Source organism: Triturus cristatus, chromosome 9, assembly GCF_964204655.1.
Source record: "Triturus cristatus chromosome 9, aTriCri1.1, whole genome shotgun sequence".
NCBI classification, from domain to species: Eukaryota; Metazoa; Chordata; class Amphibia; order Caudata; family Salamandridae; genus Triturus; species Triturus cristatus.
The window spans coordinates 929,407,689-929,431,310 of record NC_140592.1 but is presented as its reverse complement, the minus strand read 5'-3'; the positions used below and the strand labels follow the sequence as shown (position 1 = coordinate 929,431,310).

General features: G+C 44.9%; 1 protein-coding gene across 1 annotated transcript in view; it reads left to right on the top strand.

The window, feature by feature from the left end:
- The window catches only part of BTBD7 (BTB domain containing 7), a 486,767-nt gene that overhangs the window by 339,916 nt on the left and 123,229 nt on the right, over positions 1-23,622 (top strand). The window contains exon 8 of the mRNA XM_085626483.1: positions 10,142-10,331. Coding sequence (XP_085482609.1) covers positions 10,142-10,331 — 190 coding nt within the window. The remainder of the gene's footprint in view (positions 1-10,141; positions 10,332-23,622) is intronic.

Genomic DNA, 23,622 nt, shown 5'->3' with positions numbered 1-23,622 from the left:
GGTGTTCTGTGCCACCTTTCAGCTTCATCAACAAAGAGTTGTTTACTGATGCTAACAGAGCATTCCCATAGTCCAGATACATACCAATTTCAGGAAGGTTCTCCAAAAGTTCATCCGCAAGTATTGAGCTTCTACTCATTGGCCAGCTGCTCCATGAGCTACTTGCAAATAAAAGCAAGTTCCTCCCACTGAAAGAGTGAAAAGGTAATCTTCACACAGAAATGGTGGAATCGTTGTGCCCTATCGCATCTATTGGAAATATACAATCATACTCATTTCGAAATGTTCTTGTACCCCATAGGGACTTGGAGGTGGACTGACCCTGTAGTCACACACTTTAAAGAAGATCCGGTCATAAGTAAAAAGCCACAATTCCCTGGTTTCATAGTAATAACCATCTTTTTGTTTGGCTTTTTCATGAGAAAGGCCCCGGGCCAACTCCTCTAGTGCCCTACTTACTTAATCAAGGCCCTCTTAGGACCTAGCTGTGTCCTCTAAACCCTGTATATTGCCAAACGAATGCGTTGCTTTGTTTTTGATGCAACTATCCAGTCAAGTGATGCAATATGTCTCCGCCTACGCCCATGTTGTGACGTTGCACATAAGGGTCTGTCTGTCCGTTATGTTCACTATCAATGTCTTTGTTCATCACGTAAGCTGTTTTGTTGCCTACTCATGTTGTTTATTTCTTTTGTTATATAACAAGGGGGCCATTTGTATTTCTAAATGAAGGGGGGGGGGAAAGAAGAAGAAAAAGCAAAATAAACTACAACAGAGGATCATAACCGTTAAGAATACGTTGCTGTTAATTTTTTGTTGACAAGGGGACGAGGATGTAGTGTCTAGATGTATGTGCCTAGATTAGTTTTATTTTACTTTAGACACAATGACTGTCAGTATCACTTGAGTTTTTTTCTTAACTTGTTCAATATGAATTACCATGCACATCTATGCAGTGACCCATGGGTGAGTATTCATAGCATATCCTATCCCTTGGCCCCTGCACCCATTCTCCTATGTATCTAGGTTGATATCAAGGTCAGCTGTCTAATGTCTCGCTAGACCAACTTATAATGAAAATGACAGTACCCTGCCTCAGGGAATATTGCCATTTAACGTTTTCTTTCTTACGGGTTGATAACCTATAAATCCATCCTTGCTCTTTCTCGAAGAGTATCTTTTCAGGATGCCTTGTTTCATAGTTTAGTTGTTCAAACACAACCCACTTTAGATCATTGCTGGTGTGTCTCTTTACAATGAAAAACTCCTTCATTTTAGTAGCGTTTTTTCCACAGCGTTTCTTACTTCCGTATTCACAAATTGTAGTCTTAGCTTTTCTTATAGTCCTTCCTATGTAACGGAGACCACACGGACAGGTGATCATATAGATCACCTATTTAGAATTACAATTTGTTTGTTTTCTGGTGGACGAAGATGTCGATAGACCCAAATCAATTGTATGTATTGTACAAGTGAGATGACCTATGCTGCAATGGCCACATCGTAAATGTCCTATCAGTCTGGGGAGGCCCAAATGGCTATGAGTGGTGTCTCAGATAGGCGTATAGAAATCGCTGTGGCAGCAACCGCTCTGAGACAACCTGGGAGTCCTCTGGCCACTGGGTCTAATACAGCTGAAAAATAAGCACAGGGACGATGCTTATTACCATATAGTTGTGCCAAAACTGACAATGCACATCCTTCTCTCTCGTGTACTTAGTATGAAAGGTTTTGCATAATCTGGAGTGCCTAACACTGGAGTAGAACATAGGGATGCACGGAGCTGCTGGTATGCTTCCTGACATTCAGATGTCCATGGTAGAGGAGAGAGCGTGTCTTTGGTAACAAGGGACAAGAGGTTTGATAATAAGGGAGAAATTTGGAATCCACTGTCTACAGTAGGAAGTAATACCAATAAGTGCCCTGACTTCTTTTTGGGTACTTGGAATAGGAATTTTTAGTATAGTTTGAATCCTGTTTTTAGTCAGCGTGCGTCCTTCCGTAGACCAGAGGTGATCTAAATAAGAGACCTCAGATTGACAATATTGTAACTTATTCTTAGAAACCTTATGTCCCTTGACAGCAAGATGATGCAATAGAGAGCGTGGCTTCTTTACAATGCTCAACTGTCTGCGGCTAGCAAAATGTCAACATATTGCACCAGTGTTACTCCTGGTGGCAAAAGAAGTTCATCCAACTGTCGCTTAAGTGCTTGATTGTAAATGCCAGGGCTTTCTGTATTGCCTTGTGGAGCCCTACAAAATCTGAATGAGTGGCCCCGAAATGAAAATCCAAAAAGATATCGGCTCTCTTGATGTATAGGAATAGAGAAGAAGGCATTCTTAAGGTCAATGACAGAGAATACAGTAGCTGTAGATGGAATTAATGTCAACAAAGTTGTAATAGCTGAGACAACAGGATATTGAGGGATAACTATTTTATTGACTTCTCTCAAGTCAATCACAAATCTGTCAATCTTATCCCTTGTTCTATTGCCCTGTTTTAGAATGGGGCTATTGCATACATTAGAGGAAACTTCCTCAACAACTCCTGTACGTATCATATCATCAATGCATCTTCACCTTCTTTTGATATTTTATATTGCGGGACCCTTGGTAAGGAAGCATCCTCCCGAACCTGTATATGTACTGGGGAAATATCCATTCTTCCCACATCTGTATCAGTAGTAGCCCAAACACATGAAGGGACAGAATCAAGGTCTGGACATAAAGGAAAATTATATTGTTTAGGTAATGCCTTTTCCCCAAAAATGACACGTACTCCAGATGGGGGAACAATGTATAGTAGTATGGCAATAGTTCAAAAGATTATGTGGGGGAAGTAAAAAGGAGGCTGTAGTCTCAACCTGCAAAGGTAGTTTTTGGGACACAGGGCTAGGAGTTGGTTTTCCATCAAACCCTATCGATGTGATCACTTGGCCAGACAAGGGTGTCCCAGGGACCAGTTTCTGAGATATCGCACTACGTGTTGCCCCTGTATCCACTAAAAAGTTCTGATCCTGCCCAAGTATGGTGGCTGTTATATAGGACCCTGACTGATCTACAGGTATCTCAACTGGTCCTCCTTGTCCTACGCTGTCCTAGGCAAAATGTGTTCCCACAGTTTCCTCTGATTCCCAATCCTCCATAGAATATTGATTATTTTGCCGATCAAAATAATTTCCTGACCTATTCCTCTCTGGAGCTTGAACCTGCTGTGACTGTTGTCGGGGAGCTGAAGTACCTTGATTACTAGTCACTTCTCCCCTTCCTCTCCCACCAGCATCTAAAACAGGGAATTCAGAACTCCAATGTCCTTTCTCTTTGCAATAAGCACATTGATCCACTCCCAGTGGAGTTTGTCTACGCGGTGGCCCTACTGGAGGCATTTGTCTATAATTCGGACCATAATTTTGGCCACGGCCTCGACCTTGGGGTCCATAGGCCTGAACCATCATCACCTTAGTTTTCAATTCTTTTAATTTTCCTTCTTTTCGTTCTTGCTCAGTGGTAACCTGATTCTGATTATACTGAGTCATATCTAATATAGCTTTTGGAGTCACTGAAGCCCGTGTGCTTTCAGAGTTCTTTAAGCGAACTGATATCTCAGGAAGCAAATTTCCAACAAATCTATCTACAAATAAATGTGCACCTGTAGGTGTAGCTGTATCTTGTCCACTAAAATCATGGAACACTTCCTCAAAGTGAGTAAAGAAATCCGGGACGGCCTCTCCCTGTTTGTTTACAAGCAGCAAGGAGTGCCCAATCTATTTTTCTGGCTGGCACTATCGTTTTTATGTAAGTAAGTATGTTACCAGGCAGATCCAGTATAAGCTGACTAGGTTTCTGACCAGGTTTCCTATCCCTATCAGCTGCTAAGATGGCAGTCCAATCTCCCCCCAAATCAACATCATGATCCTGTTTCCGGGTAAGTCGCCACATATTAGGTGGTAGGATCATACCAAAAAACACATCAATATCTGCTAAGGTCATGATACAAGAATCAATGGCTGCCTATACATCTTCATAAAATCCCCTAGGATTTTTCCGTATGTCAGGTAAAGAGGCTTTTAAAGTGAGTACATCCGTCCTTTTCCAGGGGGTATATATCCCATTGTACAAAAAATGGGCTCTAGCATTAGCACTATTTGGGTCCTCATCGTCTGCATTCCCTCTTCCAGGAATGAACTGTTGCGCAGCTTCCCTCATAGGTCTTAATCGGGGAGAGGAAGAGAGCTCATTACGGTATCCAATTATCGTTGCTATGGCAGTGTTGATTCTTTTTACAGGGAAGGCCCCTATCTGACACTATTAGTTGCTTTAACATCATCTGGGCCATTTCGCACTGTAGTCATCCTCCATTGAACCATAGGTTGATGTGAAAGCTTACTTATAAGACAAAGAAGCTCACCCTCAGAGAAATCCTGAATCTGATCTATCATTTCTTCTACTTCCATTTCTAGATCACTTAACCAATTTAATACCATCAACCTTATTGCATCCTGACGAAACTGAGGTACAGTAGAGCGAAGAACTCGAGGGGTCAGGACAGATGCATGAACCATAGAATCATTAGTCATTTCAAATGCAGTGGCCTGATGTGGGGAGGCGCAGAGGCTTGGGGTGGGGTTGCAGTGGCCTGGGTTGGAGGGGGTAAAGAATGTACCGATACTGGTTGGAAAGTAGGGAGCTGGACGACCGCGGGCAAAGGAGGGGGAGCCGGTGGGTACAAGAGGAGCAATATTTAGGGGTCCAGGGGGAAGAGGTGTTAAGGGTACATATGGGGGCGGGGTCGTTCTATCGACAATCCATCAATATGAGTCCACATCTTCTTGGTGGACCGCTACTGTTGGTCTAACTGTATATTCTTTAGATATTAATAATCTATGCTTTCTATCTATACATTCCCTTTTCTCCTGAACTTCCTTATCCTTCAATTCCTTATACTTCTGATACGGTCTTCCTTTCCTGTTTCCTTTGTACCTTCTCTGCTTTGAGCTGCTGCTCCTTCACTTCTTTCCTCCACATATGCAAACTGTCAAACATAGCTGGCCTAACTTTCTTTAAAAACAATTGATTCTCTAAATATTCAAGTTTGTGAGGGTCCAAAGTTCCCTCTAATGGCCATCTCAGCTGGGGATCCCCTTTCGTATATTTGTTCCACAATGTATTATACATGATGGGTGCACATACCATATTTGATGTACATCTCAAAATTTGGCTACCTTCTGGTGGCGCTGGCTGACTTGCTTCCAAAATGCTCTGCTTATCGCAGCAGCAACAACAAAACTTCCAAAGGGTACTAAATACAGGCATGTTATATAAGATTTAAATGTATAAACCGAGAGAATTCAAAAATATTCTCACATTACCTGTAAGAAAAAATGTTAGTCAAAACAAATAGCAAGTCTCAAAAGAAAACTTAGATCTCAAAATACTAAACAGAACCTAAGTTTTCAAATTTAAAACAGTCCAAACAGATTACCAATCAAATACCAAGTCAAAACAAATACCAAGTCAAGCAAAGATCAAACCGTTCCAAATCAAATGAACAAATGAACCGGTTCAATACAGATTTAACTCATGCGTAGTCTTCGCCTCCCACCTGTCGATCCTCCCTGATCCAAAGAAAATCACTGACAGAAGGCCCCAGTCAAGGCTAGCAGCCGACCAGGAAGATCAGAGTCGGAGAGCTGAAAAATCACCTTGGACCACGAGCAACACTAATCTCATCAGGAGGTGCACCCCTCAGCGAAGTTCGCCTTACCGACCTGATCTCCACCCCCCGGTCCGACTGCCAGCCCTTGATGGGGTCCCACGTTTGGGCGCCAATTTGTGGAGCAGATTAATAACCTGCTGGTGCAGGGATCACCACTTCGCCACGGGTTCTTATCAAGTAAGGAGGAATATACAGGAGAGTAAAGTCAAACCATGGATAGTTTATTCAATCGTTCACGAATAGGTTTCCATCCGACAAGTACCATCAAGATACCCAAGGATAGAACACACTGAACAATGGTTACATGGGTTTATATAGGGAAAATTACAGACTAGGAACGCCCAGAGGTAAATAGAGCTTTGGGAAGAACACACAAATGAGACCATCTGTAAGAATCAACAACCTTGGTGCCTTGTGTAACTGTCGCGTCTTGAAGCTGCATAACAAGATAGGCTTATCAGAACAAACTTTGTGTAAGGCTTTATCATTGTTTAAAATACACACAAAGCCCACAGTGTAGACATCAGCTGTTCTTTTGTGCTGACTTTGCATGTTTACGCAGCCTACAATGTCTCAACGTAGATTCGTGACCTAATGTTTATGCAAGTGTGGTGTCAAGGATAGAGTCAGGCTGAAAACAGGTCAAAGGTGAGCATGGATGAAGCACAGCTTAATTAGAAAACGAGAGATTCAGATTTGGAGGTTTCACAAAAGAGTGACTGCCAGTGAAGCCTGCGGTCAGGTCTGTTTAATGTTTGTGTGCCGAATATCATGGCTGCACTGTCTTGATTCCTCCAGATGCCTCTTTATTTGACCACAAGACACTCCTTGCCTCTTCACCTCACACATACAGGTTCCTGCTAACTCCTGCTTCATCTGGATTACCCTGAAACAGGCCATACCAGTGGTGCTTACCCAACCCATTTGTACTTTTAGGACTCACGCATGTTATATGCAGACAGCCTTTCCTGCCCAGAATGGCCAGCAGAATCTTTCACCTCAGTCTTCCGTTACTGAACATGATTACCAATCTTTCCTCTATAATTTTCGGCCCGATTGCAAGAGCACCTGTAAATGAGGGTATGACGTTTGGCAGCAGTGTCTTCTTTCACCTTCAAATGGACCAATCTGAATGTTGTCACTTGAGAATATGGACAAGATGATGGTTGTAGAGTAATCAGTATTACTGTATGTTGTAAGTTTTGTCTTGCTAAATGACATTGTAGTAGTCCTCTGGAATTTTAAATAGGTGCAAGCAGCAAATGCTCCAGTATGTATGTTTTGAAGCCATCTATTGCTTATTTGTTTGTCTCCTGCTTCTCAGATTGACACACTATCTAGATTGACTCACTCTAGAATTTTTTAACCATAAGACTGGACCCATTGAAGAAATCTGCAGGCAACTCGCCTAGGCTACACCACTCACTTTCCACAATTATTTCCTTCACAATAAGCTTCAGAGAAGTTGCTCAGATTCAACTATAGTTTATACGAAAATGTTAATTTTACCTATGCATAGTGGTTTATGCAAATACGGTTCTGTGCTCTTGCTTTGCACTCTCACCAAATTTTAAAAATGGAAAGGAGGTGGATGTAAGAGCGAGAATCTTGACCACCTATAACTACTGATTAATCGTTTACTCAGAAGAGCCCTGCTTCTGTGATCCATCTTGTAGTACCTTGTGTTATGTAACCAGTCAGAGAGCTGAGTAACGATGCGCCGAAGGGACAGTACTACTAGTGTCTTTAGATTTTCTGATACTGGTGGGCAGCCTTTGTAAAGTTTTAATGATGCCAAGAGTGTGCAGGGTCTCAATATAAAAGCGAACGATTTGAGTGGTTTTATTGAGTTTTACAGACTTAGAAGGTAGTGGCTGTGGGTTAGGGTAACCCCGTGTTTTGGTTTTCATGTCCTTGTTCTTTCAATGTGTTCTATTGTGGAATCTATCAAATTACCTTTTAGTTATTTAGTAGTCACTGTGAAAATATGAAAATCACTTTTTCCGCCTTATGGGCCGTTCCCTTATAGGAAGCCTCGGTGTTGGTCGTTTGCTGTTCTAGCTGTGTTCCTTTGGTTATTTAATACATGCAAATAAGTTTTTCTTTATACTGTTTCTTTTAGTTTACTTCAAAGTTAATTTATATTTTTAAATGGATAAATTCTGTTGATTTTTGTCTTAGAACTCATTTGGGCGATACACAGGAAATATTGCAAGTGAAGAGCTTCTAGTTGAAATCCACTTGCAACTTCACCCAGTGATCTATACAGCATACCGAACGTTCAAACATGCTTTTATATATCCCATGTGTCTCCTGCTGAATTTTTGCATCTTTAACCCATTCAAAATTCAAAGTATTGATTCGCATAGTGAGTCTGAGTAAAATCCGCCATTAATGAGGTGTAATATGCCTTTCCTAAAAATTGGCACAACCGAAGCCCAATAATGGACTGCTCCCCCTATTTTAAACATGCGTTATCTCAAAAGTTTCAGAACTTGGTTTGGTTCGGTTCAGCTGTGAACAAGTTGTGAAAGTGTCTCTGGCTAAAGCTGTCACATCTACTAGATTCACTTCTTCTCTTGGTATTGTACCCACCTAAAGTGGGATTCTAAGGAGTGTGAGAAAATGTTGCCCATCTAAATGTTGATTGCCTCTAATCATATATTGTTTCCCATTACAATTGCCCATCTGCCATTATCACATTTCACTTAACAAAAATAGATTGACATCTCTGCTTCAACTTGTAAGTACTGCTAAAAGGTGCTTACAAAATATATTTCTAGAGCCAGGATGGCAAAAGTGTGGGAGATGACTAGTAGTGTCTTGGTGAAGGGCTACTTGAGAGGTACACTTGGTTCTCAAAGTTTCATTATGTGTACTTAAGTTCCAGTCTTCTTGCACTTTTGCCAAGCACCATTACAATACATGAAAATTATTTTAGGCAGGTTACATTTCCTTTGTTTTACTTAACCATAATTTATGTTGTCCAGCTCGCTCTTCTGTACTTTGATTTTTCACAGCCAGTATTATGGACCATTACTTTTTAAAAGACAGATGCTAACTTAAGATCTGAATGCCTGGATCTCTTGTTTTCCCAGTTTGTCATAATTTCAGTAAGTGCCCTGAGGCATCCAGTATGGTTCCATATAGAAGCTTTTTGCACAAAACCTGAATAATAACATCTAGATCTTCTTGAATGGTAGCAGGGCCTTTGTTATCCATAGCTTTGGTGACAAACCGTTATGCTGTGAAATTTACACGGCAATGTGTACTGATATACAGAATATTTCAAGCTAGTAATGCATTAAATATCAGTACATGAAAATATTTTCCTGTTGTAGGTGAACATTTTGTTTTTGGTTGATAATTTTAAGTCCAGAATTCTGTTCTTTCTATTACTAATGATGCTTCTATGTGGCTTGTTGCTTTAGCAAGTCAGTGTTGAAACAACCAAATTATTTATTTTCAGCTCTCAATTTAATTATATATTCCAAACTACCCTGTAGACCATGTAGGTATTTACTGAGAGCAAAATTCTTACTTTTTTAGGTACACCTGACAAAGCAGTCAAGTGCGGTCTTGATTTTTCTTTGATTTTGACAAACACTACTGAAAAGGTGCAAGACTTTAAATTGAGAAGGCCTTTGTGTGTGCAAAGGAATGCTTGCAACTGCCTAGTAGGTTGAGAAAAAACACTTGGGGCATGGTGTTCAAAGATATTCCGCAGCTGCAAAGCCTGTGAGTCGCAAAATCACGGGGTTAAGGATAGCAAAATATCTTTTTCCTATGTACGAAAGACCTTTTATGAGTCTCTTAAGCCTTTACAACTTGCATGAGGGTTTTGCACTCTTGTCCGAATGATAAATGGGGTGTGAATGAGGAACCCCCCCTCTTATTTGTGAATCAAAGAGGAATGTATCAATGACTTGTGACCGCAGTTGTGTATCTGATTCGCAACTGTAAAGCTGTTGTGAAATGTGTGCTTCCATTTTTGGAATTTCCACTTACCCAGTTATATTTCAGAAAACCACTTTGGCCTTTGCTTTAGCCAAAAGATCACCTCAGAAGGACTCTTCCTGTTTACCAAATGATTTAATGAATTCTAAAAAGGCTTGCATAGCTCATTCTCTTATTAGAAGAATCAGTGATGTTTGTGTCTCTAGCTGCACATTAATACATTTTATATGGTGTCCTTAGACGAAGAGTCATGCAAACAGTACTACTGCTTAACTTCTACGTACTTTGGAATGTATTTACCTTGATGTATTCGAGAATTGTAGTGAAACTTTGATCCTGTGTTTTCATTGAATTTATTCAGTGTCTTTAACACCAGCACAGTATCTAAACAGTACCCATGTAAACTTTGCTGTAATATTGGCTATAATATCACCATTTTTATTCATGAAGTGTTGTCTTTTTTCAGTCTGTGCTAGATGAGATGATGGTGGAACAAACCGATCTGGTTCGGTTGCGAATGGTTAGAATGTCCAATGTCCCTGACACACTGTACATGGTAAACAATGCAGTGCCACAGTGCTGTCACATGATCAATCATCAGCAAATGAACAATAGCCAGTCTAGTCCTCCCACGGTGGTTGCAAACGAAATTCCAGGTAAAGAAACATCTGTTGTCTTGTTTGAAATGTGTTAACAGTTTAGCGGATTGCGTTTTTTGCCAGTCTCCACTGGTGGCAGAAACCTTAAACTAGTAAAATGTGCATACTGAAGCGTTCAAGATGATATTCCATCTGCAGAGTCCTCCGCGTCATTCCTCCATGGTACATTTTACAACCAATATTCATAAAATCACTAATTTAAATGAAACGTCCCAATATCAGCATTATATATTGCTGCAGTTAATTACCCTTCGTTCAAGTCCCTAGTTAACCTGTTACTTAAATCAATAATTCAATTTTTCTTTTGTATTTTTTTCTTGTCCTTACAACCTGAAGAATGTCTTCTACCCTCTTGTAATGTATGTAGAACAATGACTGGCAAGCAAGTATTTTGTGTGGCATAATAAAAATACACAGTGTAATTTACCATAAAATAAAAACCAAAATAATGCATTGTCGTAGCAACGTTTACATGATCACATTATTTAATTGTAGTTTTATATAGTGTGAACAAGATCTATTTGGTAGCAGAGCACTTTACATAGCAGAGGCTGATACATGAAGCAACAAGAGACAATATACAAAACTGATCAAAGAGGCATATAATATAAAATTGACTGTTTTTGGTGCTGTTGCTTGTCCTCTAGAGGAGAAGGTTTGCATAGTATAGTAAGGATTTGGTTGGAGTAATACAAGCGATCGGTACCTACCTAGGCCTCGGCAGAGATTTCAATTCTGCAGAGGAATTGCAGGAATTTTGGAAAATCTGCGATTTTCTTGTAATGCCGAATTACTGATTTAATTAAAATGCATCCGCTCCGCTGGCGTAATTCAAATATGCAGTGGTTTCTAAAGTTGAGAAACCACTGCATACCACTCGGTGCCCTTAGATACTCTGCAATGATTAAACGTTTTAATCACTGCAGAGTATCTAAGGGTGCTAACTGATATGCAGTGCTTTCTAAACTTTAGGAACCACTGCATACCATCCACTCTGCGCCCTTACAAACTCTGCAGTGATTAAAACGTTTAATCACTGCAGAGTATGCAAGAGCTCCAAGCGGTATTTGCCTGTGCTGTTTTCATAGACCAAAATGCACCCTTTCATCCATTTTTGGACACGGGGTGCATTTTGTACTATGAACATAGCATCACATGCACACTCCTCCCCATTGTGGAATTCTGTGGAATCTGGTGGAATTTTAATGTAGTTCTGTGTGATTTAGCAGAATCAAACTCTGCCAATTCCGCCCACCCCTGTAGATGTGCTAGGGCTCACTGTGGATTAAGTAAGCCTAGAAATGATGTAATATATGTTGGCATTTTGCAGCGATACTTCCTGTGGGAAAGGGTTCATTGTTGTGTATCAGTCTTTGGAAGAGCAGCTCTTTGAGTTCTTTTTTCTAGGCTGCCTATGGGGGGTTAATTTTTAAGAAGTTGAGGGTAGTGTTCCAAGTTTTTTTCCACACTTCTTCCCCTGTCAGGGAATCAAAGAGGATAGAAACCTATGGTAAAGGTCTCCTCCGCAAGGTTCACACTTGTGTCTAGCTGCCTCCTAGGCCACTACTCTCACGCTGTGTGGGACTCAGCAGCTTGGGTATTGCCTATGGTCCTGGAAGAAACATGTGCCATCCTTTCTCAGGTCATGGAGGATGGTCATGATACGGCCACATTCACCATTTGCTGTGGGCTCAATAACCCGGTTTCCATTGCAGACATGCATGGATGCGATCCACTGGCCTTCCAGAGACATCTCGGCTAGCCTCAAGGACATGCCTCTTGATGGTTGCCTACTTTTTGAGGCCCAAGAAGACTTAGCATGGTTAAAAGATAGAAAGGGAACAGCATGCTGCTCCCACCAGCCAGTCGCATCAACCGCTTCGTCCCCTCTGTGGCTACAGTAGGGACTTCCAGGCTTGCCAACAGCCTCAAACGGTGCGTCAATCACCCTAGTCCTTTCAGTACTGTGGTTTCCACAGGAAAGGGCAACAGAGACAGTTTTCAGGCCAGTCTCCTCCCCACCCCCCTTTCCCTCATGCTGCATCCCCCCCCCCCCCTCCCCCCCCTCCTCCACCTGCCTCTTTAACGTGCCCTTGCAGGCAGGCAGACAGCAGCCCTGTCTGAGGCAGGATCTGACATTTTCTGACAGGTGTGGCAGCGATAATTTAGAACAAGTGTGTCCTGAAAAGTGTTCGACGCGGTTAAACATGACCATTTCTCGAAACCCTGCTGCATCTTGCACCGTCCTCATTACGGCTGTCGGAGGACCGTTGTCTCTCTTGCTGCAGGAAGTGCAATCTCTTTTGGGCATAGGAGGCATAGAGAGGGTCCTGGTGTCAGAATTCGGACATGGTGGTTATGCCTGCTACTTCCTGTGCCTAAAAAAGTCAATGTGCCTTTGTCCCATATTAGACCTTCCCCCTCTCAATTCTTTCTTGTGAAAAACAAGCTAAAAATGCTCATTCTGGCCCACGTGTTGATTGCCCTTGAGCCTGGAGACTGAATGGTAGCTCTGGACCTAGAGGATGCTTATTACTACATTCTCAGCATACCAATAGGCATTACCTGTTCATGATAGGCCAAAAGCATTTTCAGTTTGCTGTGCTTCCTTTTTTGGTCTCGCCTGACCCAGCGCATGCGCTGGTCTGGCGAGACTTATTGAGAGGGCTCCAAAAAGTGCTACCAGGCCAGCCTAGCGCTACTGTGCATGTGCGCGGGCGCGCGCGCCGCGCTTTACCGCGATTGCTTTCACTTTCGGGACCGCGTCGTGCTTGATTTATTTCTATTATCCTGAAAAAGTTGGTTCCCCGCAAAGTGAGATTTCTGATGCTCGCACTTAGTTTCGCCGGAGCCATCGCTGAGAAAGATCCGTAAATGTTTTTTTCCTAAATTTCTTGGCACTGGTTTGCTTTGGGAGTTCTCATTCGTCAGGCGGAAAAAAACGAGCGTGAGAAAGAATAGCTCGCTAATAGTGAAGGAGGTGGGGAGTTTGCGTTCAACCGCTTGAATTATAAACCAAGTTATTTAAAATGAAAGTTTGTATTAATGGTTTTACTGCCATCCTTCATCTTCTCGGAGCAGATGGAGCCTTTGTGTCTTAGCACTGCGTTCCGAGAAACGGCACAGACGCTTCTCCAGAGTCCGCATGTAAACATCACGGGCCCACATAATTGGTTAATTTATTGTTGAGCCATTTTGTTTAATTGACCGTACTTTCTTTAATACGCCAAATCGAACAGCTCACTGGGTTAATGTGCCTGCTGTCGAGATCTGTATGTAAGTACTTACTGCTGCATTGGATACAGGCAATCCCTGGTATTTTACAGTCTAAAAACCTACTGGATGTCCGGGATAGGACCACTCACCTCTGTTCTGGTATTAGCCGAGACTGTCTCCCAAGAAGGTGTGGCTCTCGCATCTGTTTTGCCCCAAAAACTAATGATATCCTTTTGCACTTCTGTGAGGCAAAGATTTATTTGTGCTACTGAGCACTTTTGAGGGGGCCCATTCCTGACCGTTCCTCAACATGTTTTTAATGTCGCGAATTGAAAACTGTAAATCTGAATTTGCTGGTCAAAATGCACACAGCCCAGGCACCGCTGGTCACTAAACCTGACTCCTGTCCGAGACCAGGATATGTCCCCTCAGATCTCTCCCAGGCTTCCCAGACCGGCAGCGGGTGTCTCGAGGTTACATCTGTGCATAAGAGACCTACAGCTCACAAGACCATCTGAGCCGTTCATCGTCCAGAGGTCTATATAATCAATAGCGTTGAATTGGGTAATAGTAATGCCCGTGGTTTACAGCTCTTAGAAACTGACAAACTATGATAACAAGTGCTGTATGTATTATAATGTGTGCATTTCGACAGAGGTTTTGAAACCAGGGTATGTGAAATCACGTGTCTAATCTCCACATCCTACTTACGTTTTTTAAAAAAAACACAGCTTCCTGCCAGTCACGCAGTTTCGAAGTGCTGTGGGTGCTACCAATACTAATTTCAGGTTTGTTTATGCAGGTAATCCCGGCTCCGCCGTTTGGGCTCGTTGTGTGATCCTGTACGAGAGTTCCATTATCTGTAGGTATTGGATGATCTTAGAAACCCGAATAGCCAAATTAGTTAAGTGCTATTTAAAGACGGGGCCATTCGTTGACATTTCCACACCCAGCTCAACGGCTGCTCACCACACGTAGGTATTCCTACAACCAATAGGATATTTCGATAAAATTTTGAAATCTCAATTTGTTTCCGTTGACTAAAGTAAATCCAAGGAAACCTGGTAATTGTTGCCTCCTTTTCGACATCCCGTAACCATGTACCCCGCTAATTCAAACGCTTTAACGCTCCCCAAATTTCACATCTCAGGGTGTAAAGCGGGAACACGACGGAACCTTATACTATATATAAAATTCTTGAAAAGTTAACTAAAGTCCCACATTGGCGGATGGGTTGGGCAAGGGCATATGACAGAGGGTGCAGAGTGTGAGGGCCTGTCACCCCTCACACTCTGCACCCCCTCACCCTCAAATAAATAAGAATACAGTTTACTTCCAAGGCACTGCAGTCATTTACGTGAGCCAGTGTCAGATTGTGTATTTTTTTTCAATACTAATACAGCCTTTACAGAAAATAGAAATACAGTTTACTGACAAGTCAATAAACAACCAACTGCCCCCCTCGCACACAGCCCACACACTGCCCCCTCTCACGCAGACCACACACACACTGCCCCCTCTCACACAGACCACACACACTGCCCCCTCTCACACAGACCACACACACTGCCCCCTCTCACACAGACCACACACACTGCCCCCTCACACTCTGCACCCCCTCACACTCTGCACCCCCTCACACTCTGCACCCCCTCACACTCTGCACCCCCTCACACTCTGCACCCCCTCACACTCTGCACCCCCTCACACTCTGCACCCCCTCACACTCTGCACCCCCTCACACTCTGCACCCCCTCACACTCTGCACCCCCTCACACTCTGCACCCCCCTCACACTCTGCACCCCCCTCACACTCTGCACCCCCTCACACTCTGCACCCCCCTCACACTGCCCCACTGACACACTGCACCCTCACACATTGCCCACTCACAAACGTTACAGGAGCAAAACGTTTCCAAAACACATTTTAAGCATTTTTTTGTTTTGTTTTTGGTCAATGTTTGTCGGTGCTATGTATTTGGTGCTTAATTCTTGTGTAATTTTATTTAGCAAATCCACCAAATTCACTTGGAGGTTGCGGTCTGGAAATGCGCTCTCCTTCTACTGGCACACGCATTCAGCTCACCGTCCTGCATACCCCCTCACCACCCATATGCTCTGTCGACAAAGTCCCTCCCACCCTTCCTTTCATCTCCCCTTTTGTTTGTACTTTTAGCGTGAGTATTCACAGCCCTGAAGGCACTGGAGTAATTTACATGAGCCCCTGTTTTTTTTTTTTTGCGTTCAATTAAAAAGACAGTACTTTAAATAAATACGAATACAGTTTACTACTAAGTCACTGCAGTGATTTACGTGAGCCAGTGTCACACTGTGCGTTTTTTTCTCAAAAGAAAAGAGTTTACAATACAAATACAGTTTCCTTACAAGTCACAAACCTCACATGAAACGTGAATGAAAAATAAAACGTAGACTGCACACTCTCACCACGCACACACAGTTCCCACCCTTACACACTGCACTACACACATTAGACCCCACAAAATGCCAACTCACACACTGCCCTAGCAAACATTAGCCCCCTCAAACTCTGCACCCCCTCATCCTCAAATATATAAGAATAGAGTTTACTTCAAAGGCACTGCAGTCATTTACGTGAGCTAGTGTCAGATTGTGTATTTTTTTCAATACTAATACAGCCTTTACGGAAAATAGAAATACAGTTTACTGACAAGTCAATAAACAACCAACTGGCCCCCTCTCACACAGACCACACGCACTGCCCCCTCATACACAGACCACACACACTGCCCCCTCTCACACAGACCACAAACACTGCCCCCCTCCAACACAGACCACTCACACTTACCCCTCCACACAGACCACTCACACTTACCCCTCCACACAGACCACTCACACTGACCCTACACACATTAGACACCACAAACTGCCACCTCACACACTGCCCTATCTACATTACACTCCACAAACTGCCAGCTCACACTCTGCACCCCCTCACACTCTGCACCCCCTCACACTCTGCACCCCCTCACACTCTGCACCCCCTCACACTCTGCACCCCCTCACACTCTGCACCCCCTCACACTCTGCACCCCCTCACACTCTGCACCCCCCTCACACTCTGCACCCCCCTCACACTCTGCACCCCCCTCACACTCTGCACCCCCCTCACACTCTGCACCCCCCTCACACTCTGCACCCCCCTCACACTCTGCACCCCCCTCACACTCTGCACCCCCCTCACACTCTGCACCCCCCTCACACTCTGCACCCCCTCACACTGACACACTGCCCCTACACACTCTGCACCCTCACACATTACCCACTTACACTACTTTAGGCCACACACACTGCACCCTTACACCCTGCACACACACACACAGCCCGCACCCTTACACACTCACACTTTGCCCTCATACAATGCCCCCTCACACACTACCCTCTTACACACTGCCCCCTATTTTGTACGATGTCAGTAGGTGCATTTTCACTTTTTTTTAAAAAAGTCACAAACGTTACAGGAACAAAACGTTTTCAAAACGCATTTTTAGACATTTTTCGGTCAATGTTTGTCGGTGCTATGTATTTCGTGCTTATTTTTTGTGTAATTTTATTTAACAAATCAATAGATTTCACGCGGAGGTTGCGGTCTGGAAATGCTGTGGCGCGCACGTGCCGCGCTCTCCTACTGGCACACGCATTCAGCCCACCGACCTGCACACCCCCTCGCCCCCCTATGTGCTACCACAGCATCACTGAACGCCACAGCATCACTCGTCGCCACCACAACATCACTCCGCGCCACCACAGCATCAATCTGTGCAACCATTCAACAACAACTGGTTCAAATATGTTCTCTCAATGTTTCAAGCTTTATTACAAATGTCACAAAGATGTTAATATTTCACTTCTGTACTTGGATTTTCGTCACAATAAAATACACTAAACATAATCTTCACAAAAGTTATTTACAAAAGTTTAAGCTATTGCCATTATAAATTACAATAACTTTTATTAAAGTATTAATTTAAAAAAATTAAAAGCCATTGTTATTTGTAATATCAATACATCTAAGTCACGTAAATACAACACATATTGCCTTACAAATGCTATAGGTGTCACATTTGCGAAAGTTAAAACTATTGGAATTGTAAATGACAAAGCTATTAATTTAGCTATTTTCAAAACCAACACCTAAATACAAAATTTGGCATTTACAATACCAATAGCTCAAACTTTCCTAATGCGAGACCTATTGCATTGCAAATGCTTGTTGGCCTTATTAGCACTTTTGGATGTTCACGAAAATAATGGGAGAGTTGCAGCACATCTTCGGAGGTCAGAGGTCCCAGTCTTCCCCCTACCTCGACGACTGACTGTTGAAGACCGTCTCGCCCCAGGCAGTTGTTACCCACCTCCAAACTATGATGAACGTCCCAACATTGTTGGGATTCACTCCCAACGTTGTTTTTTTTTTTATAATTCTTTTTCATTAAACATGAATCAGTATGGTTCCATAAATCAGGTCAACAATTACAGAAAGGAGGAATTCATTCAGCATAGTGACAAGGTGATCACAGAGCGTAGCAATGGAATCTCATGGGATACATTTATGGTGAAGGCAAGTCATCAGCGGTGGAACTGAGTGGAGGACTACAGATCTCCCCTCAGTATTTATTCCATGCCCCCCAGATTTGGGACCACTTCCTGGGGCAACTCCTCGCAATATACACTGTCTTTTCCAGAAACATACACGAGTCCATGTGTTTCTTCCATTCTGTTATGGTGGGTGGATTTACAGCTCCCCACAGCTGAGCAATATTCCTTTTTGCCACCATGAGGCCTAGTGTTACCCAGATCTTAACCGTTCTTTTCAGGTCCGTGGGTTCCCATACATTCAGTATGCACCTCTTCGCTTCAGGGCGGATAACCAATTCCATCACTTCACCAAGTACTACATGTATCTGGTGCCAATACCTCTGGATCCGATCACATTTCCCAGCGGATATGCATGAGTGTTCCCTTGTGACCACACTTTCTCCTACACTCACCCCCCCCCCCCAAGCCCCCCGCCCTCCCCATGCGGACCAAACAAGGTCCATTAATGTACACTCTATGTAATTTTAAGCTGTAAAAGTCTTAACCTGGCTGAAATGCCTACTTCCCTCTAGAGGCCAGTGTCTCTTGCCATTCCTCGTCATCCAGTTCGAGGCCATCCCTCTCCCACTTTGCCCTAGTGCCCTGGAGGGGACCAACGGTGTTGTTTACTAGTTTCTTATATGTTAGAGATTGCTTTTTCTGGTAAGTACCCATCAAGCAGTCTATCCTCGAGAGGGGTGGATTCAGGGGGGAGGAGCCTTTAGGTAGTTGGGGCTGTAGTGCATTTCGGATTTGGAGGTAACAGAAGTATTCTGGGGTGGTGAACTCATATTTCTGTTGCAAAGATTCAAATGTCACCACCTCGCCTTTCACCCACATGTCCCTGATACTCGAGATCCCTATGAGGTCCCATTTATCAATGCCTTTCAACTTCGATAAGTCGCCCAACTTCTGAGTCACAGAGGGGCGTTGCTAGTGTCAGTTTCCGCTCCCATCCCAGACTTTTGGATGCTGTGTGCCAGACCTGTACAGTGTGTCTCGTCGGTCCGGTGAGGGGAAACCGCTGTGGCCTGGAGTAAAGAGCTCTGTTATAGTTCCCACCAGGGAGGAGCCACCGGTCCATGGCGTAGCCCAGGTCATCTATACGGTGATATGTGCCTTGATTAATAGCTGCGAGGTGGGCCGCCCAATAGTTTTTCTTAATGTCTGGGAGGCTAATCCCACCGTCATACCAGTTAAGGGTCAGTTTGTTTAGTGCTATTCGGGGTTTCCCTCCCCACAACAAGTCCCCCTGTAGGCCATCAATTTCTTTAAAATAGCGAGCAGGCACTAAGTGAGGATTTTACGTTCGGCATTTAGGAGAGAGATAGGTCTATACGAGGCGCATTTAGTTTTAGGCTTGCCCTCCTTATGAATGTTGATGAGTGTGGCCACCCTCTGATCTGGCGGGAGTGTCCCCTGTGTCTTGCTCTCTATAAACATGGATCGTAGGTGCGAAGCTAGTTTGTCTGATTCCAGCTTATAGAGTTGGATTGGTAGGCCGTTGGGACCCAGTGCCTTGCCTGACCGGAGGCTTCTAATCGCTAATGCAATTTCGTCACTAGTGAGGTCGCTGTCTAGTAGTTCCTGGTCATCAACTGATAGGTTAGGGAGTGCTATGTCCCTGAGGAGGGACTGGGAATCTTCTACCCTTTGAGATGTGTGTATGCGATAGATGTCACTATAGTGAGCTGCGAAAACGTTGGCAATAGTTTGGGGATCTGTGGTGGATTGGCCATCTTTAATTAATATTTCCGGCCATGCTATGAGCTTACCTGCTTTGTCTCCAAGGTTGTAAACTCTGCCCACTGTCTCCCTCCCCATGGATCTGGCCCTTTCAGTGGCTATTGCTTTATATTCATCCCTTTTAAGTTGCAACATGTGGAGCTTTTACTGTCATCTCCTCCAGTTCACCTTCTAGCCTGAGAACCTCACTTTCAACAGTAACCAGATCCTTGCGTGCTCCGGCTATCGGGGAGAGTGCCTGCCCTCGTATCACTGACTTAAATGCCTCCCACAGTGTCAGGGGCGAGTCTACCGTACCTTCATTTTCTTGGAAGTATTGGTCAACAGCTTGCAACAGGGCCTTGCGCACCCCTGGGTCCCGGAGGTACCATGGTTTATAGGAGCTATCTTACCCTCCATGCCACCCCCCCCCCCCCCCCCCCCGGCGACCTATCACCAAATGAGCCTATAGTGGAGGGTGGTCTGACATGCCCCTCGCCAAGTGTCTGATGTCGCGGATATATGCTATTTGGGAGGCTGGGACAATAACGTAGTCTATACGGGAAATGCTATTGTGCGTCCCAGAGTGAAACGTGTGTTGGACACTATCCGGATGGTACATTCTCCACGCATCTGTTAAGAAGTCCGGCAACCATCTGGATGACGACCCAGTGTCTCGCGGGGGATATCGGTCTAATGTGCCTGAAACCACAGAATTGAAGTCCCCTCCCATCAGCAGTAGGCTCTCCGTAAGCAGTTTAGTTCCCAAATCTTTGAATGTGCGATTCTGAAGGCCTGGTGGTACATAGATGGACATGCAGGTGCGCGTACGTCCCTCCCACTGCCCTGTGATACCAATATATCTCCCAAGGTCAACCGACCATGTAGATTGGACCGTAAATGGGAAGGAGTTTGGCATCAGTATTCCTACACCTCGGGAGCCAGTGGTGAAGCCTGCGTGGGCCACCAGTTTGTAACTCCACCGATTGAGTGCCTTGCAGGAAATTTCCCACCAAGTGTGTCTCCTGAAGGGACCAAGTCCGGGGTGCGTCTTCTAATGTGCTGTAACACCACGCATCGCTTAACCTAGTCTCCTAGCCAGTTGACATTCCAGCTCAGGAGTTTAATGTTGCAATCCCCGTATTTGTTCATGGAAATGTGTGTCACTTCCTCCCTTAAAGCACAATCACTGCGTACCGATTAATTGAAAAATAAACAACTAACAATACCCCAATCCCAACAACCCCTCTCCCTGCTCCCCTGCACTCTGGGCCTTAAACCGCCCATAAACTCAAACATGCAGAGTGCCTGTCACCCAACTGAAGAACTAATTGTAGAAAAGTGGGGGTGAACTGGATGCTACGTTTTCCCAACTCTCCCCTATGTCAATCAACGTCCCATAGCTCCCCGAGAGGGGCGAGCCCCAAGAGTCCTATCCCATCAAACGTGTTGAGTCCCCATAAATCAATTGTTGTCTCTGTCGCAAGGTACCTGCATCCCCCGTCGACACGGGGAAAGTTAATAAATTGGCGGATCTCAATGCGCCCCGGACCTGGATCTTGCCCTCCCATGGGCAGGCTTGCTGCGTTGTTCAACGGGAGTTATGATCCTTTGCTCCTCGCCAGCCATCCAGCCATTCTGCCGTATTTTCGGGGTTGTCGAAGAACCAAGCCCTGCCGTCTGCCTCCACGCGAAGTCTCGCCGGGAACAGCATGGCATACTTAACACCTTTTTCACGGAGCAACTTTTTGACGGCGAGGAATGATCTCCATTGTTTTTGGACTGCCTGCGTGAAGTCCAGAAAAAAGGTTGTATCCGCATTTTCATGCAGGAGCGGTGGGGCCACTCTAGCATTTTAAAGAATCTCGTCCCTGTCACGAAAGTTCAGCACCCGCGCCAACAATGGTCACAGGGGAGCCCCAGGCTTTGGTTGTCCCCCAGGGACCCTGTGCGCTCTTTCGATCACAAAAAAATGTGAGAGGCCCTTAGGCTGAAGGTGGGCAAGAATGAGTTCCTCCACAAAGAGATCTAGTGTCTGCCACTCCGCCTGTTCCGGTACACCTAGGATTCATATGTTGTTGCGACGGGTGCGGCCTTCATAGTCACCCAGCTTACTTTTGGCAAATTTCCGGAAGAGTTGTAAGTCACAGACCTCAGTTTGGAGGTGTGAGGTGTCGTTCACCAAGCTTGTTGTTGTGATCTCCAATTGCTTGACCTTTTTGTTGATTTTCGCTAGGTCCGCCCTGCTGAGCGTGACGTCAGTAGAGATTGTGTCCATTATTTGTTCCAGAGAGGACCGGACCCCGGAGATTGCCTCCATGACGTCCGTGAGAGTCGGCTTCTCCTCTGTTCCACCTCCCGGTTTATCTCTGATCTGTTGATCCTGAGGTGATGTCTTGGGGAATGCATAGCGGTCCAGTTTGCTCTGTTGGACCACCTTGGAGCTCTTTGCCCCTGACATCGCGGTGGTCCCAGGGTCAGATCTAAATCTGGGTTTCAGAAAAAATGTATGGCAACCCTCAGTCTTTCTTCGCCAGCGTATCAATCGAGAGGCGCAGCGTCTGTGGGCCCCTGTTTCGTGGGTGCAGCTCAACTCGTGAGGTGAGGATGAAGCGATATCACCTAATTGTCCAAAGATGGCCTCGACTGCGCACAAGACACACTCCCCAGGTCCGTAGCCGACTCCTAGGTCCCTCAGCTCCCAGACCAGGCCAGACACAAGGTAATGGATTGAGCCCCAGTGACTTTATACTCAAGCCTCGCATCCGCTTGTCACTGCAGAGCTACAACACCACCAGGGTATGAAGGGGGGAGGGGGGTAGGCACCCTTTGCAACACTGTATGCGTCAGCCAGGACTCTGTTAATGTCCAATTAAGTCAAGGCCTCTAAATCAGCCCCTCGCCACCTCCTCACCCCTTCCGTGCAGGCCGCTCCGGTACTGCAAGGGAAAATCTTACCACGGCGCCTCCCGCTCCCTCGCAGGGATGCGCCAATAGTTGCGGGTTGAATACAGCTGACCTCAGCCCTGGGTCTCCAGCAGTTAGGGTGGGCGCCGCGCCACCCGTCGAGTCACACCTAGGTCCACTGAGGTTCGGGGGCTGCCCCCGATCGCAGGTCTACTGCTCGTCCGGAGTCTGCAAAAGGAGTTCCGTTTTGGTGCGTTTCTAGGGGTCATAACAATGTCAAGTTTGGCTATGGGGGCCCATAGACCAGGCCGACTTCTGATGTTCCCCGCCGTGCTTAGTTATGCACTCGGCTACGGCAATTACTTTAGCGCCCGGCTGTGCCTTCCGTCCAGGCCCTTAATGACGTCAGCGAAATCTCCGTCTACGGGAGTCGCACAGTTGCGGTTCTTACACCGATGGGAACTGGAAGACTTCCTTTCTCGAACGCTGGTCTCGGGGGCCAGGATAAGTGTCACAGATAGTCAGGGGTATGAAGGGTGCAACGGAGTAAACTCAATCAGCGGCCATACTGCTACGCTGCTTGCCCACGCCCCCGACTCCCAACATTGTTGGGGTTTACTGTCAACGTACCAGAGGTCACATCTGAGGCTTTCTCAGATGCTCCCCTTCATGGGAGTCACTCTGAACACTGCTGGAGTGCAGAGTCTGGTATGTTTGAGCCATAATCCCAATGTTTCAATCTCTGTCCTGGTTGTCAGTAAGGATGTCTCTAAAGCTACTGGGACTGACAGTCTCCTGCATTTTTATGGTCAAGCATGCCAGA